At 32.5% G+C, this 17,460-nt stretch overlaps 1 protein-coding gene across 1 annotated transcript; it reads left to right on the forward strand.

Moving 5' to 3' along the window:
• The first annotated feature begins 82 nt into the window (after window positions 1–82).
• On the forward strand, window positions 83–17,155 carry LOC148629776 (conserved oligomeric Golgi complex subunit 5-like). The gene is made up of 21 exons (XM_088556998.1): window positions 83–137; window positions 3,139–3,278; window positions 3,679–3,736; window positions 3,978–4,032; window positions 4,357–4,426; window positions 4,861–4,981; window positions 5,272–5,402; window positions 5,837–5,996; window positions 6,602–6,711; window positions 9,584–9,661; window positions 10,150–10,237; window positions 10,455–10,638; window positions 10,841–11,002; window positions 11,431–11,530; window positions 11,769–11,879; window positions 13,470–13,636; window positions 14,037–14,162; window positions 14,259–14,444; window positions 15,222–15,348; window positions 15,939–16,018; window positions 16,345–17,155. The coding sequence occupies exons 1-21, from the start codon at window positions 101–103 to the stop codon at window positions 16,457–16,459; spliced, it is 2,406 nt and encodes an 801-aa protein (XP_088413124.1). The 5' UTR covers window positions 83–100; the 3' UTR covers window positions 16,460–17,155.
• Window positions 17,156–17,460: the final 305 nt, after the last annotated feature.

Here is a 17,460-nt window from a genome sequence, read left to right on the forward strand (position 1 = left end):
ATACTTTAAGATAGTGACTCTTAAGATTTTTTAATATATTAAAAAAGTCAAGCCGGTGTTTGATCGGTGTTTCGCATTCCAACTCACAACCGGAAGTGTCATGGAAGACTTCTTGCTGGAAAATCTTGGCACCGATGGTAAAATTTAGAATACCTTAAAATACAAAATTAATTTGAAATAATAAACTTGCTTGTGCAATTCTTAGGGAAATCTCAACTCGTTTTTCCATGACAAGTGTCTCCAACATTCTGTGACCATTAGAAATGCTTTGAATTGTAATTATCTGGAGCTGGAACCGCAATATATACCAAAAAAAAAAAGCGAACACCACTGCCTTTCGTAGGAGGAAGTTGTCACCATTCCCTCATCCTGTTAAGCTATAAATTTACAAGACACTAGTTGGACCACAACTCAATCGAGCATAAAGAACCTGCGACAAGAAAAATATGTGTTTCTGGTTACCTACCCTAGTATGACTATGTTTTGCTGCCAAAATTCTGTCCCTAAGCTTCAGCGAAATATTTTTAATTGTTTACATGTGAAAATCGCATGAGACCGGACTGGACACAGCTTGTTTTATTTGTAAAGGAATGGAGCAGTGACTGAAATGAGAAATTTGATATGGAGAAATTTATTGTGTTATTTAGATTGATAAATTGATGGTTTAGCATATTCAACCATATTTATAAGCATTTTTGTAATTTTAGAGTACCTTTGCCAATTTAACCCCCAAAAAATTTGTTTATGATTTCTATTTACCACTTTTATAGGAGTTAAAATCGGGTAAGACACCCCTGGGTTACGTTGGCAGAGTCCCTGGAAAAAAAAAACATTAGATACATTGAAAATGGACATTTTTCCCAATTTTGTTGTTTTTGAAACATTTTAGGCTTCCATAAAACTGAAAATTAGTGTTATTGAAAAAAAATGTGTAACCTCAGTAATAGGTATGGTTACATCAGGTTACATGGTTACAAAGTAATAGGCCCAGTGCAGGTCCGTGTGTTAAAAGAATAGGCCTGCAGCAGCGCTAAGCTTGTCGTAAAAGGTGACTAAATAGGGCTCAGAACCCTAGCCAGGGGCTAGGGCGCTCTGCCCACAGAGCAACTGGGATGTGTGGAATGGGGTACCCCTGGCGTGTTACATGCTGGGGTTGTCAGGCTATAATACGGAAAACCTGACCGCAAACCATAGTGGTGCACCAGGTTGGGAAAGATGCCACGTTCCTCGCACGTTAAAGAACCCTACTGTGGTATTCTCCCAGAGTAGGAACCATAGGGCTCCGCCACAGGAGGCTAAATTGCCCGACCCTACCCACCTCTCCTTATTTCCAGTGGCAATCAAAATTTGTTGACCCCATTGTCCTTGTGTCCCATCCCTTTTTCATTTCATCATTTCATGTTCATAGTCTGAATATAGCTGAAATATTGCTGCTCGGACGTTAAACCCCAACAAACAAACAAAAAACAAACAAACAAGGTAATAGGGAAATAATATGCAATTGGTTACTTGAAAATAAAGTAAATTTGAATTTCTTTCTAAACCCAGGTTACACTGGTTACAATGGTTACATGGGTTACATCTCAATATTTAACATTTTCCTTGGGCAGTTTCTCAGTTTTCAGTGCATTTTTAGTCAAGGAGTAATCAAGGGAACCAAGGTTATAGCAGTAATCAAAAGAATATAATCCAGGGACAAAGACCAGACATGGAAAACAGACACACACAACAAAGAACATAAAGTAACTAAAATCATACATACAAAGTAACGAAAGTAAATGAGCAACTTGGACTCCACTAAAAACTGGGAGCATGGACCAGGTGCACTGGTAGGGTAAGCGTCCTCTGCTTTTCTAGAGACGCCTGCCGAGTTGCTCATAAAAAGTCAAGTCCGGGGTAGACAAACGAGGAAAGTTAAACTATGACCTGTTGAATAAATCAGTTTTCATGGTGCTGATGGATACATCATAACGATCCACGAGTTCATGATGACGACCATAAAACTTCTGTAGTGATGACTTCAATCTTGTAGCAACATAACCCTGTTCCAGAAGCCTATTTGTTAGACTTCTAGCGCGATATAAAAAGTCTGCGTAGTTTCGGCAAGCTCTGGCATAATGTATACGCAGGAGCTGAAGGGATGTTGCCACAGATGAAAGGTACTTAGGTACACTGGTTACTTTAACTATTTCCAAGGTTACAGTAAATTTGAAATGCTTAAAGGGTTGATATATTGGATTTTGCTCACATTTCTTGCAGTGTGTAGCACATTTTTTTTCATTTACTTCAGTCTTATTTTTTTCTTACAATAGGAGGCCGAATATGGCTCCTATCGTACTTTATCCTTTGACATTGCTCAGGGTCAGCACCTCTTTGCAAAAGGTTTTAGTTTTTAAGGTTGTAGTCAGAGAGTCTTCTAGGTATTCAGTGAGTTATATATTGTATCCATGTACATGACGACACTGTAAAAAGAAAATTTTAGGTTTTGATGAAAAAAAATACAATATCAATATTAATTTAAAAAAAAATGAATATCCAGATGTCAATTTTGTAAGAACAGGATGATGTCAAGTATTTCTTTATACCGGTAACAGTCCGTCTTGGTTATTATCTATTTGATATGATATTATGTCTAATTAAAATAAAAAATATCCTTTTCCTTTGACAGTAATTTCTCTCTTGTATTTTCATCACTGGACTTGAATCCCCATAAAATTACCCTTTTTTTTACTTTTTGATCTTCATCTGAAACAATGAAATTGCAGAAGAAGGTTGCTTTATGTTCACTGTTGAAAAAATTCACAGAACTCAAAAGAAAATTTTTACATTTTAAAATAGTAAAAAAATTCTGTTTGTTTTGTTGGGGGGTATTGATATGTAAGGTCATACCCCAACTTGCTATTTTTTTTATAGTAAAACTTAAAGAAAAAAAAGAAGGGAATAAATACACATAAAGCATTTCATGATGTACAAGTATGACCAGACAAAAAACTATATACTTATCAGTTGATCTGCAGAATTCTCAAGAAGCTTCCAGTCCTAGACCTTCAAAGTTGAAAATCACAGAAGGGGGACCTCAGGCCTTTTGAAAATTATCAATTCATTAAAAATATATTGGTTTGTTCTTTTTTTTTTCAGATGAGTTCAAGCAATTCCTTGATGAAACATTTGATGTTAAGGCACATGCTAACAAGGCAATTCAAGGAAAAGAAATATCTGAACAACTTTCAAAGCTAGCAGAAGGAATATCTCTGCTAGACAAAGAAATTCATTCACAGGTATTTTATTGCTCTAAGCCAGCTTTTTTTATGCAGTCAGAGTCTTTCTTTGTATAAATAAAAAAATCATACAATTTAATCTTGTTATCCTAGTTCTACTTTTTATGAGCAACTCGGCCGTGCTTCCAGTTTTTGGTGGAGTACAGGTTGCTTTTTTGCTTTTGTTACTTTACTTGTATAATTTTAGTTGATTTATGTTCTTTGTTGTGTATGTCTGTTTTCTATGTCTGGTCTTTGTCTCTGATTACATTCTTTTGGTTGCCATTGTGGCCTTGGTTCCCTTGGTTTCTCTTTGTAACCCCAAACAATGAGTAGATCCTAAATTTGTACAGGGGTTTTTTATATAAAAATGTTGGTGTATAGAGCACCAACAAATACCTTATTGTACTTTGTTTTGTAGATTGTTGCCCATCATGATGACTTACTGTCTCAGGCCACAGGAGTTGAAACTCTGGAAGGTAATTACAATCAAGTTTCAAGGGAAAGTTTGTTGTAGTTTTCTGAACTATTATGATTGCATAATTTTGTAATTGAAATAATGATAATTTTGTAGGAAATGGGCTCTTGAATCATAAAAACTTTTGATTTTTATAATACTCTTGTATTTAAATGCATATTATACAAGTACAGTGCTCAGAAACAGTTAAATGAAAACATTTTCATTTCTGTTTTCAAATTTGTATTTTATTTTTTGTCCAGGTGTTTTACAAATGATGCAGACAAGAATACAGTCATTGTTGGCTGCTATGGACAGGTAATTATCAGATTGTTTTATGGCTTAACAAAAGTGTCACCAAGATTAAAATGGTTTAGATATTCTATATTTTAACAAAATTCGTCTTAAAGATCTTTTTAAAGACATGGATTTAAAAAAAAAAAAACAAATCTGTGCTCCTTATGTGACACATGGAAAAGTAATTTAAGGAAAAGAAGACTTTGTAAATTCATCACTATTTTAAACATAACTCAGCAATAAAATCATGCTAAAGACAGGTGATATAATTTTAAGACCTGTGTTCTGTATAGAATTGCTAAATCATCTTGAAACTCCTAATATAATTTTCTGTTTTGTTTCTAGGATAAGAACTAAAGTTACAGAACCTTTTAACAAGATTTCTGCTAGAACTACACAACTTCGTAATTTACAGGTAAAACATGAACCGTTTTGCATTCTCTTGTTACATGTATTTCTTGCAACATTTTTACTTACGTGTAGTTCATGACTTATGTCAGATCCTATTGTTGGTTTTGTTGTACCGATTAGTACTGACCATCCAACAATGAAAAAAAACAATTCGTTGTTTTGAGGTAACAAATCTTGTAAATAAGCCAAAATTTAACTTTGGCATAATGTTGCTTGGATGCTAGCTATCAAAGACAACTAAATAATTTATGATTATTATAATTCAAATGTAAGTGATATAATTCAAATTATTTATCAGGCTAAATGCAACAATCCAATTCAAATACATCACAAAAACTTAATTAAATTGAAAAAGTCGGACTTCTGAGTCAAGGATGTACACATATATTTTCTCCTATTCTTTCAAATAATTTGAAAAAAATATTGCTATGTTTGTAGGAAGCCTGTGATTTACTTCGTAGAATCATCAGAATTATGTACCTCAGTAAAAGACTTCATAGTCAACTGCAGGGAGGGGCCAGAGAAATTACTAAAGCTGCTCAAAGCTTAAATGAATTAGGTTAGTGTATTTATTGTGCTACAAAATTATACTAAAAAAGGTGGAAGTGTACCATAACAATGACTTAACTCATAATTTGGAATTATCAATTATTGAAATGGGGGTAATACCCTAAACTGCCTAATATAATAAACACAGTTATTTCTAAAGTTACAATTGTACCTGTGGAATTTATATTCAATATGCCACGAAGTTGGTGTCTGGCATTGAAGCAAACAGGAGGAGGGTGCATTAGATTCATAAACTTTAAAATTGTGAATGCATTTTATTGTACCTTGTTTGTATTTTAGACTATATTTGTGAAGGTGTTGATCTCAGTGGTATTGAGATTATAGAACAAGACAGAAGATTTATAAAACAAGCAAGACAAGATGTAGAGACACAGGCACAGAAAATGTTAGAACAAAGCATGGAAACACAGGTTATTAATGAAATGGGGAAATTTGTAAAGGATACAAAACTTTGAACTTGATTATCTTTATAATAGATTGAAACAGAAATAAGAGATATGAAGGTATATCCATCCAGATATTCCATTATATATACACACAAATAAGCAAAACATATGCCCCTGATGCCTAAAGCATATAAAGATATGTAATGTATATCTTGAGCAAGGGAAAGTTTTTCCTCTGCATTCATAATGAATGATTGAATTTCTGACCATAAAATTAAATCTTAGCTGAAAAGACCTTGTTTTAATGGTAGAAAGGCTGAAAAAATACATGAAATTAGACATGTAACTATCTTGACAAAAATATCTTTGATAATATTGACACTTACACTGAAAAAAATAATATTTCACTATTGTTTTCTTTCTGTTTTTGTCATTATTAAGTGATTTTCCTTTTTTAGAACCCTACACAAGTAGCAACTTCACTGCAGGTTTTCCATAATCTTGGTTGTTTACACACAGTGGTAGAAAGAGTTGTCAATGGATGTCAAGAGGTTCTACATAAAAATATTAGATCATGTCTAGATGTAAAAACTTTGTCTCAACAATCATCTAAAAAAGGTAAATTTCTAACTTTCAAGGTAATATTTAAAAAAAAATATCATTGTGACCATAAAATGGACTTTGCATTTAACACAGATGTATAATAGATTTGTATGTTTTGTATGTTTTGTATCCACAGTTTCTCATAAAATGGTTTTGTATGAAACATTTAGGGAATGATTTTTGGATAATGCCATTGTTCAGCTGCTATTGTGATTTTTGTTTTAAAAAAATGAAAGTGCAGTTTCCTGTAGTAAAACTTGAATTTTGCCATTAAGTTAAGTTGGTTTATATAGAGGATAATATCCAATTTAGTCCTCTTTACAAAGCTTGTATTAAACATACTAGAATTGATTATTAGGTAATGCTATGGTGCATTTGCTATTTTGAATTTTTATATGAATGAAATTTGGGTTTTCATTTGTGTATGGTGGACTTTGCAATGAGCCCTGATTGATGGAAGAGGGTACCTATTTTGTATCCACAATTCCTTTTTAATGAAAGTATATATCAGTATGTAAAGACTTTGGGAGATTCTTTTGTGAGATATACTCACAGTGATTTTATTCACTCTTTAGTTTGTCTATGTAGTGAAAATAAATAATAAAATTATGATTATGTAGGTCCAGGTAGAGCAGCAATACCCTTAACAGGGAACACAGCTGCATTTAGAGCCACATTGTGGACAAACATGGAAAAACTAATGGACAATATACATTCCACTTGTGCACAGGTAATTGTATATTTACTCTGAATGCGTTTTTAACCCCTATTATCCCATATCTAAATATGCTTTTATTTGGTACATTTAATCAGAATGTTTTTGAATTTTGAGCTATTGCCATCACTTAGCATCCCTTGTTGCTGTCATCCATCATCATGAACAAGTTTATTAAAGTTAAAAGTTAATAAAACTCTTTTCCTCTGAAACTACTTGACCAATCAGAACCAAACATGGTATGAATTTTCTTTGGGTATTCTGCACAGAACTGATGTGCGGATTTTTGATCTGTCAAAAAACATGGCCACCATTACTAAAAAAAGGAACATAAGGGTCAGACATGAGTTTTTGCATATATCTCCAAAACCTTTAAGTTAGCCAAATTCTGACAGGGGTAAAAGTGTTTAGCATGGAGAGATCTATCTTAGGTCAGAATTTCATGTAAATTTGTGAAGCCATGTTTGAGTTACTGCCCTTTTTTTTGATGTTTTTTGGCTATTTTTTGTTGTTGTTGATATGTTGAAAAACATGGCTGCCATTACTAAAAAAGGATCATAGGGTCAGATAGTTTTTCGCATATATCTCCAAACCCGTTAGGTTTAGCCAAATTCTGACATCAAGGTAAAAGAGTTCAGCATGACGAGATCTATCTCTGGTCAAAGTTTCGTGTAAATTTGTTAAGCCATGGTTTTTGTTTTTTGGAAAACTATGATAGTTAGAAAGAAAATTTCAGTTGCTGAAATGATCCTTGTGATAAGGCTTACCAAAGTCGACTTTGATTCAAAATTGTTGGACACCTCCTTGTTAGAGTAATTGCCCTTGATAGGCAAAAAATTTTGTTTTTAGCAGTTTTCAGCCAATGTCTTGAAAACTATGATAGATAGATAAAAACTTTCTATTGATGAAATAATCCTTCTCCCAGTTTTTAGTGGAGTCCGAGTTGCTCATTTGCTTTTGTTACTTTGTGTGTATGATTTTAGTTACTTTATGTTCTTTGTTGTGTATGTCTGTTTTGCATGTCTGGTCTTTGTCCCTGGATTGCATTCTTTTGATTACCGCTATGACCTTGGTTCCCTTGATTACTCTTTCTGACAAATCTTACCAAATGATCCTTGTGATAAGGCTTACCAAAGTCTTCTTTGAATCAAAACTGTTGGATAACTCCTTGTTAGAGTTATTGCCCTTGAAAGGCAAAAATTAACCAGGTGATTGATTCAGACTCTAGGGAGCAAGGGTCCGGTAATTTTGACAGCCCATGTTGGGTCATTTTATCAAACTTCGTCAAGCAGATGTTTGTGTCAGTCTTTTACATGCTCAGATCAAGAATAAATATTGGAATCTGTGTTATTTCATCACAAACTCTGTCATTTACAAAATATCTGAACAAGTGAACGAGTTCGGTTTCGACCACACGTGGACATTCTAAAATGTAAACAAAACATTGTATCTCTTAGACATTTTCAACACATCAGCAAACAACCCAAGACTTTTGAGTGTTAAAAATAAATGTTGATTATTTATAAAAGAAAATCACTATTACATTTTGTATATTGATCTAAATGGGTTGTTGACTTCTTTGTTAAAAATATTCAATCGATAAATTAATAATTACAAACTATGACTGATTCGTAGTTTCACAACATGTGCTTTCATTACCACTGAAAGATCGGCAGAAAAATGGTGGATTTGTCAATCATTGTAAATCTAGTAATAAATGAATGAAAATTCTCTGTGTCACATCAATTAATTCATATACATAATGATGCTGTCCATGTACTGTTAATTTAATTATGCAATCAATTAATCAGATACAGGTAAATCACAATCACAGGTGGGCGCACATCGGCCAATATTGACACACACCTTAATTTTCAATAAACAATTAGGAGACAGGATGTTTTTACACTAATAAAACCATGCAGACTGTAATTTATAAGGGTTGACAATTTTTTATGTCCGATATTGGAAAATGGTCGTTGACCAATTGTAAAACTTGTCGGTCAATGACCGACATTTTTTGCTGTTTCCGGACCCTTGCTTGGGAGCCTTTTGCTTATATGACCGCAGACAAATTTTTCAGTTGTATAACAGTATCATCCTGTTGCCGTCATTGGCGTATGTTAACTGTAGTTTATATATGATAACTTAAATTAAAATTTATCTTATCTTTTGAAATTTTAGCACATTGTTCTTAGGCACATAGTTTTTTGGAGATTTTTGCTCCATCTTTTTAAAAAAAATAGGTGCTAAGAGGAGAAAAATAAGTGTTCTTATTAGAATTTATTGGAAAAAATTATTGTTGATCCAGTTGTATGATTCAGATGTCAGTGAGTTCATTTGGAAATTCTGTTTTTAAAATTTTTGTACAGCTAGGCTTATCTTTTGGAGTAAAATGGGGACCTAAAAAACCAACTTAATTTTTGGTCTGATTAAAAAAACAAATTTTATATTGGATTCCTTATAAAATTCCTGCCTGCATTTTTAAATCAGATTTCAGATAAATCTTATGGCTTTCGAGTTATAAAGATCAAAGGAGCCACACCGAAAAAAAAGAACTTTTTAATTTTTTTGTCCAGTTACGAAAATTTTAATTGTATTTCAAATTTTGTGCTTTATTGTGTCCAAACTGGTTGTTGTGCTATAATGAATTGTAAGTCAAAAACTAGTTTTTTGTCTACACTTGTACTAAGTAAACAGAATTCAACATCATGCTGCATGCAGTATAGCTCTTTATTTAGTGAGGGTTGAAGAATTGTTTGTTTTCCTTTGAGGCAAGATACATCTAAATTATAAAAGAAAAGTAAACTTTGGGCAAATATCCTGCACATACATGTTTCTCTCACTTTAGCTTTTGTGAGGAAAGACATAAATTATATAATTTCAGGTTCAACATCTACAGAAAGTTTTGTCTAAGAAGAGAGACCCTGTAACACATGTGTGCTTTATAGAAGAGCTAGCAAAGGTACTTAAAAGTTTTCTGATGTGGTAGTGATTAGAAACACATGCTAAGTATAATTTAACTTGAGGGAACATGGAAATGCTGTCCGTCCACGTTTTCCTCACTTCTTTGTAGTGCTTTTACCAAATAAGTTTGTTTTTGGTATGTGGCTTTATTATAAAGAGTTATAGATTAAGTTCGACTTTGGTTACGGTTGAATGGTTTTTACAGAGGGTATGGCCCTTGGACTTAGAAAATTTCAGTGAATGTAAAGTTTTTTTTTGCAGGGGACATTGAAATGCTGTTAATTTATCTTGTTTATTTATGTGCCTTATATTAAATTAAATTTTATGAAATTTTCCCAATAGTAAGGGTCTGACATTTGGGGCTGTATCATACTGTTACTGTGGAGCATTTTATTGTACAAAAAACTTGAGACTCTCCACTGGTATGTATATTTAAAAACAGAAGAAAAAAAATTACATGCAATTAAAGTTTTGATTTGATTTCAGCACAAAGAGGGAAATGTTAATATTATGCAGGACTTCTGGGAAAACATTACCAAACTTTTGACAGTGGAGTTCACAGAGGCATCAGAAGGTATTATATATAAAGTATAAGTACCTAGTACTATAAATCATTTGCTTATCTTTTACTGTAAGCAAAATAAAAGTTTATAAGAAGTAATTTTCTCTGTTTTGTTCAATTTCAAGTAGAATGGTACATAACTGCAAGATAAAAAAATATTCCCCTTCATAAAAGTAAAAGACAGTTGCATGTTTCTATTATCAAACTGCAATTTGTTATCATTTTTCAGGTTCAACTTTTATAAAGCAGGCATTTGAGGGTGAATATCCCAAATTATTACGTCTTTACAATGATCTTTGGAAACGACTTCAGCAGCTGAGCCCAAAAACACCCACTAACTTAGCTGATATAGTTATCCACGAGGAGGGCACTGCTGAAGAAGATATGTTCTCACAAAAATCTGATAAATATGAGTAAGTATTTATGAAAGAAAGGGGATAAATCTCTGATAAATATACAGATTCCACTAGCTCTCTCAAGGTACATACATGCCTTATAATGTCATATTTAAGAATCTAGAATTTATAGTCACTGCTTCTCATCTGTGTTGGAAATGGGGTAACATTGATGTCAGAATACCTATTTCAGGTATTTGAATATACCTTTTTTTTTCAGCCCAGAGAAAGCTCTCCACAGTACTCTGAGTAAATTTGAGACAGCCTACCTATCCAGATCATTGTCTCGGTTGTTTGATCCCATCAATCTAGTGTTCTCCACTGGGTCTCAGAATCCTCCAACTGAACAGGAGGTAGAAAGTATCATCAAAACTATATCGAGGTATTTTTACGAGTTAGATCCTCTTGTATACAAGTTGTTAAAATTAAGTGATGTGAAAGTTGCAAACGGTTTTCATTGTCATTTACTTGAAATATCTGAATAGAATTTAACATGGACAGTTCGTGTATCTAGAGCAGCAGATTGTTAACCTCTCATGACATAATACTTCTTGCTTTATTATTAGAATGACCTGTACAAATTGTACAAAAAAAAAGCTAAATGCCCCGTTTCAAAATTTTCTTTTCATGCACTGGCAACACATACATGTATATCACATTCACAAACATTGGAATGTGTACAAGATGAAAAAGAAATAGAATGTCTATTCTTGTGAAAAGTAACTGATTATATGGTATGATCGAAAAAACTATGCAAGCTGTTAACAAAATAATCAGACACACACAATATGTGTCTTGTCTATGTTTCAGTGAACTGAATGTTGCTAGTGTTGATACCAAACTTAGCATCACTGTTGCCAAGAATGTGTCCAAGACAGTTCAGCTATTTAATGTCAAATCTGAGCAGCTGGTAAGTAAGCATAGTAATATAAACTTTTAATTTATCAGTATTATTTAAGTTAATTGACTTAAGCATTTTATATTGTCTTCTAAAAATCAGCTGTTGATTTGTTATATGGGTCACCTTCCAGTTTTCATGGTATCTGTTTAAAAAAAATGTAAATTTTTAAACGTATGTAGATTAGTATTTTGCATTTTAAAATTTTTTGTTCTCTTGTTTCATTGTAGATTAAAATTTTCTGTTTTAGTTATCAACAGATGGAGAGGCAAGTCAAGTTATAGGACCCCCCACACAAGGACAAAGCAGAAACCAATCTGTTGTTAATACATTGTTCTCATTCCATCAGTCAGTTACTAAGGTATTTCATTTTAAGTTGAATGGTATTCAAATGTGTTCTTTGTCAATGTTTTACTGATGTCTTGAAGTAACCATTGTTTTGTTTTGTAGCACATACACATAAACATAATTCAATATGTCCCATTATAATATCTGATTTTGTATAAGTTTTAATATTTTTGAAGATTTTCCTGAATTTATGCATTTATTTATTAACTACATGATGCTGTTGGTTTGAAGGTCTTGTTTAGTTTATTTATTAACTACATGATGCTGTTGGTTTGAAGTCTTGTCTAGTTTATTTGTTAACTACATGATGCTGTTGGTTTGAAGGTCTTGTTTAGTTTATTTATTAACTACATGATGCTGTTGGTTTGAAGGTCTAGTTTATTTATTAACTACATGATGCTGTTGGTTTGAAGGTCTAGTTTATTTATTAACTACATGATGCTGTTGGTTTGAAGGTCTAGTTTATTTATTAACTACATGATGCTGTTGGTTTGAAGGTCTAGTTTATTTATTAACTACATGATGCTGTTGGTTTGAAGGTCTAGTTTATTTATTAACTACATGATGCTGTTGGTTTGAAGTCTTGTCTAGTTTATTTATTAACTACATGATGCTGTTGGTTTGAAGTCTTGTCTAGTTTATTTATTAACTACATGATGCTGTTGGTTTGAAGGTCTAGTTTATTTATTAACTACATGATGCTGTTGGTTTGAAGGTCTAGTTTATTTATTAACTACATGATGCTGTTGGTTTGAAGGTCTAGTTTATTTATTAACTACATGATGCTGTTGGTTTGAAGTCTTGTCTAGTTTATTTATTAACTACATGATGCTGTTGGTTTGAAGTCTTGTCTAGTTTATTTGTTAACTACATGATGCTGTTGGTTTGAAGTCTTGTCTAGTTTATTTGTTAACTACATGATGCTGTTGGTTTGAAGTCTTGTCTAGTTTATTTATTAACTACATGATGCTGTTGGTTTGAAGTCTTGTCTAGTTTATTTGTTAACTACATGATGCTGTTGGTTTGAAGGTCTAGTTTATTTATTAACTACATGATGCTGTTGGTTTGAAGTCTTGTCTAGTTTATTTGTTAACTACATGATGCTGTTGGTTTGAAGTCTTGTCTAGTTTATTTGTTAACTACATGATGCTGTTGGTTTGAAGTCTTGTCTAGTTTATTTGTTAACTACATGATGCTGTTGGTTTGAAGTCTTGTTTCATGTTTAATACAACATTTATTGCTTTGCCAAATTGACATTAACTACTTTGATGGTTTGCAGTTATTAGGCAAACATAACCAAGTCTTTGATGGTTTGCAGTTATTAGGCAAACATAACCAAGTCTTTGATGGTTTGCAGTTATTAGGCAAACATAACCAAGTCTTTGATGGTTTGCAGTTATTAGGCAAACATAACCAAGTCTTGAAATTACTTGGTAAAGTAAAAAAAAATATTTGAATAGGAATAACACAAGCATATTTTTTCTTATAGCAGTAATTAATTTTTTGGGTTGTGACCTCTTTGAATAGTTATACAGGTTTTGAATGGAATGACAGTCGCTATATAACATGCTCTTTTATGATTAAATTTATCCTTTTTTTTCAGGTTGTGACATCTTTGAATAGTTATGCAGCAGAGGGTATAGAAAGTATCACTAAAGGACTGGAGGAGACAGTAATTCTGATGAGTAATGCCATTAATCCTTTATTGTCATCTATATCAGATGCTACTGAAGCCATCATATTAACTATGCATCAAGAGGATTTCTCTGTGTGAGTAATCACTGTGACATTATATGTTGTCAGAGTCTACAAGCTAGCATGGTATTGATATGTTTAAGTAGGGTTCATACACATAATATGCTGACATTGCACTGATATCTGTAATTTGCATTGTACTTTCTGAAAGAGTAAGTTTATTCTGTTATAGCACTTTATATGACCTTATTAGAAGCTTTGATTACATCACATGTCAGAATTCTGTTGGATTTACATATGTTAGAGAATGTTTCGTTTTCATTTGACAATAGATTTCATAAATATCATATTCCTGTTGAAAAATATCACATGACACTTCTGTCTCATATTCTAAATTAACACCTTGTGTTATCTGTATCAATATTTATCATAACAGTCCAATTGGAAAATAATTATTTTGTTTGTTTATTGGCAGTGGTGCCCCAGGAGACCAGAAAGACTCCCAGTGTTCATTGTACATGAGAGAGTTACAAGACTTTGTTGTGAGGTGTCAAACAGATTACCTCTCTAAATATCAGTGTCAAGATTTCATCATGGAATGGTATGTTGTTTATAATGAAAAGTTTTATTTTTTTTGTATGTATAAAGAATGAAAACATGTTTCATATTTCATTTATTCTGTTTTTTTTTTCTTCAGTTTGCAACCTATTGCCTGTAGATGTGTAGAGTTATTTGTCAGACATGCAAGCCTGATACGACCTCTAGGAGAGGGTGGTAAACTGAGATTAGCTGCAGATTTTGCCCAGATGGAGTTAGCTATTTCACCTTTCTGTAAACGTATCTCAGATTTAGGCAAACATTATAGATTACTCAGATCATTTAGGTTTGTAGTTTCTTTTCATTTAGTTCAGTGGAAATAACAATAAGGCCATCGCTTGAAAATTTAGATTATAAACAATGAAGACTTAATGCTGCAGAAATAAATTTTACCATTTCATTCAAGGTGCAGTTCAAATATGTTAAACATGAAGGCAAAGGTCAATAAAGACTTTTTAACATCTCTTTCAATGAACCATAACTTCAACTTTCCTATGAATATGAACACATATTCTCATAACAGTTAGTTATTAGTTGTATGATCATTGTTTTTGGAAATGCTCAGATTTAAATGCGTATAAGAGGCCATTTGTTTAGGAATCAGAACAAATTATTTCCCAAATTCTTGTATGTTCTAGTACTTTCTAACATTATTTAGTCAACTGATCCAAATTTATGCATCATGAAACTTAATTCACTTGTACTTTGTATGCCAGCAATGCTAGTAAATATGATAGAGATAAATTTGGTATATCAGGTGCTGCTGAAATGTCTGTCTATAACATGACCAAACATATGGCAGGAAAATCCCTAGAGAACCAATGAAAGTCAGCTCAGAACATTAAAATCTTGTCACAACACAAACGCTTAAAATTTGAATTCATTATCTACTAAAAGGTACTTTTCTGGCATTTAAGTATGTGCATTCCTCATTTTTAATACATGTACATTTTACCGTTGGTCTGGAAAATGGTTCCATACTTAACAAATATTTCCTTGATTTACATGTAGCAAATTTTGTGAACAGTTTTCAACTTTTCAAAATTTTATTATGACTTTTCAGGCCATTACTATTCCAGTCAGTAGAACACATATCCATGAGTCCAGCCTTGGGGGACATCATTCCATTTAGCACTGTATTACACTTCCTGTTTGCCAGGGCACCAGTAGAACTCAAATCACCACATGCCGTGAGTTACCTTGATTTCTAACAGAACAAATTATGATTAAATTAATCTGTTGTTTGGCACATAGTTTTTCATCTCAATGAAACCCTAAATGCATGTCTAAATCTATTTTTTTGCCGAATTTCACTTAGTGAAAATTGGGTTTTAGTATGGTGAATATTCATTGGATGAGCATGGAAATCATATTTTGTTGCACTTTTCTCAGCAAATACTAATTGCAGCCTCTTGATATTTGGTATCCAGCAACAGGTGCAGGTCCAATATTGTGGGATCCAATTTCAGGGCTGTCAGACATCTGCTTTCTGTGAAATGAAATTCGGGCATTCCTTTAAATCTTACAACTATAGCACAGTGTTTTGTTGTTACTGTACAAACTTCTTTCAATACTTCTGGATGTCATCCTATTCTGAAATGGAACAGTTTGGGTTAAGTGGACTCACTTCTTCTTATCTTTTATGATGCAATTTATTAGTTGAGCTATAAGATATATCCTTACTTAGTTACTATGCATTTTAAAAGTACTAGTAGTTGAGATGGGTTCCTTTCTGTGTGTATGATGTAACATTAGTTAATAATTCATACATATTTTTCAGGCAGCTGATTGGTCAATAAGTAGATACTCACAATGGCTGGAAGACCACCAATCAGAGAAAGACAGACTTTCCTTGATCAAGTAAGGTCTTAGCAAATATTTTCTGTAATTTGTATGGTGTTAATGCTGTTAGTTTTTCACAATAAATATATAGCTAAATTGAACACCGAAACCTTGATTTTTTTTTGTAGATAACAAATTTACTGAGAGGAAATTCATGATTTTTGTTAGAAAATAACTCAGGTTCTTTTAAAACATTTCCCATATTAATGATACAAATTGTCCAAAAAGACGACTTGCCTTAATAGAATATAACATATTTCATTCTTTTTTTCAGTTTTAGAGATAAATTTGTTTAACTTTGCATCAGAGAGCAATTTCACTATATTTATATTGTATTTTCAAAGGGGTACACTGGAAGGATATGTACAAAATGTGAAGTCGAGACAAGGGAGAGAGTTTGCATCAATATACCCTGTAATGTTAGATCTTCTTCAGAAAGGCCTACAGACTGCAACATGATAGACCTGTGTAAACAATCTGCAAAATGATATACCAACTGTGATAATGCATAAGAATTGAGACACTGTTTCAGTTCATAGAGGGAATCTGTGTATGGCATATCATAAGATCTGTGCATCAAGTTGTAGAGAGTAGGTGAAGTGAAGTTTTCTTTCTGTTCCTCTATAACTGAATTCCAATACAAATAGAGGGAAACATCTTTCATTGAAAGTGTGATTAGTGATTAATGAGATTTAAAAAAAAATTAGGTATTTCTGTGCATTAGGAAACCATGTAATTTTATACAAAAAGCTTGTAACCATTGCATTATTCTACCAACTATAATGGAAATTTATTTGTAGTTTTGAAGTACCAAAATATTATCACTCTTTCTGAAAACATCTGTTGATTATATTTGTGTGACGAACAAGATCTGGGCACTTGCCATAGCCACAAATTCTGCATCTGTATTAATATTTATTCTTTCCAATGGTATGTTTTATAATTTAATTCACTGGGGAATGCTTTTATTTTAAATTGGGTTTGAGCTTGAAGGTGTACTTCAATTTATGTCATGAATACAATATTGATGTTTTGTTATAACCAGTTTACATCTTTGTGTCTTTGTGTATGTTGATTTGTTAATGTACAATTTGTTATTTATATGAAGTGGGAACATGAATGTGATGTAAATTATGAATAAATCCTTTGATTTTACTGATTTTTCTTTCTAGTATGTTTGACTTAAATTAATTATGTACAGTAAACCTGTCAAAAGTGACCTTTCCAGGGACAGCATAATCCTGGCCCCAGCACCACAAAACTTGAAAAATTACTCTTGTAAGAAAATTCTTCACTATTTGTGAGGTAATGGATTTCAAAGACGTTATTGGAGTTACCATGGAAGTTAAGAATATTCTCAGACCTAAGTATTTTTTAAAATTTTTGTGGCGCTGGGGCCTGGTTACATAAGACAGATAGTCTTTATATACAGGTAAAATTTACATACAGTGCACTTAACA

This window comes from Perna viridis, chromosome 1, assembly GCF_037379345.1.
Source record: "Perna viridis isolate PV_CMFRI_1.1 ecotype Kerala chromosome 1, ASM3737934v1, whole genome shotgun sequence".
Taxonomy (NCBI): Eukaryota; Metazoa; Mollusca; class Bivalvia; order Mytilida; family Mytilidae; genus Perna; species Perna viridis.

What these genes read in the sequence shown, in the direction of transcription:
- LOC148629776 (XM_088556998.1), top strand. Translation starts at nt 101, where the DNA reads ATGGAAGACTTCTTGCTGGAAAATCTTGGCACCGATG. An exon ending in TCAACAATCATCTAAAAAAG is followed by an intron (nt 5,997 to 6,601) that starts GTAAATTTCTAA and finishes ATGATTATGTAG; the next exon opens with GTCCAGGTAGAGCAGCAATA. An exon ending in AACTCAAATCACCACATGCC is followed by an intron (nt 15,349 to 15,938) that starts GTGAGTTACCTT and finishes CATATTTTTCAG; the next exon opens with GCAGCTGATTGGTCAATAAG.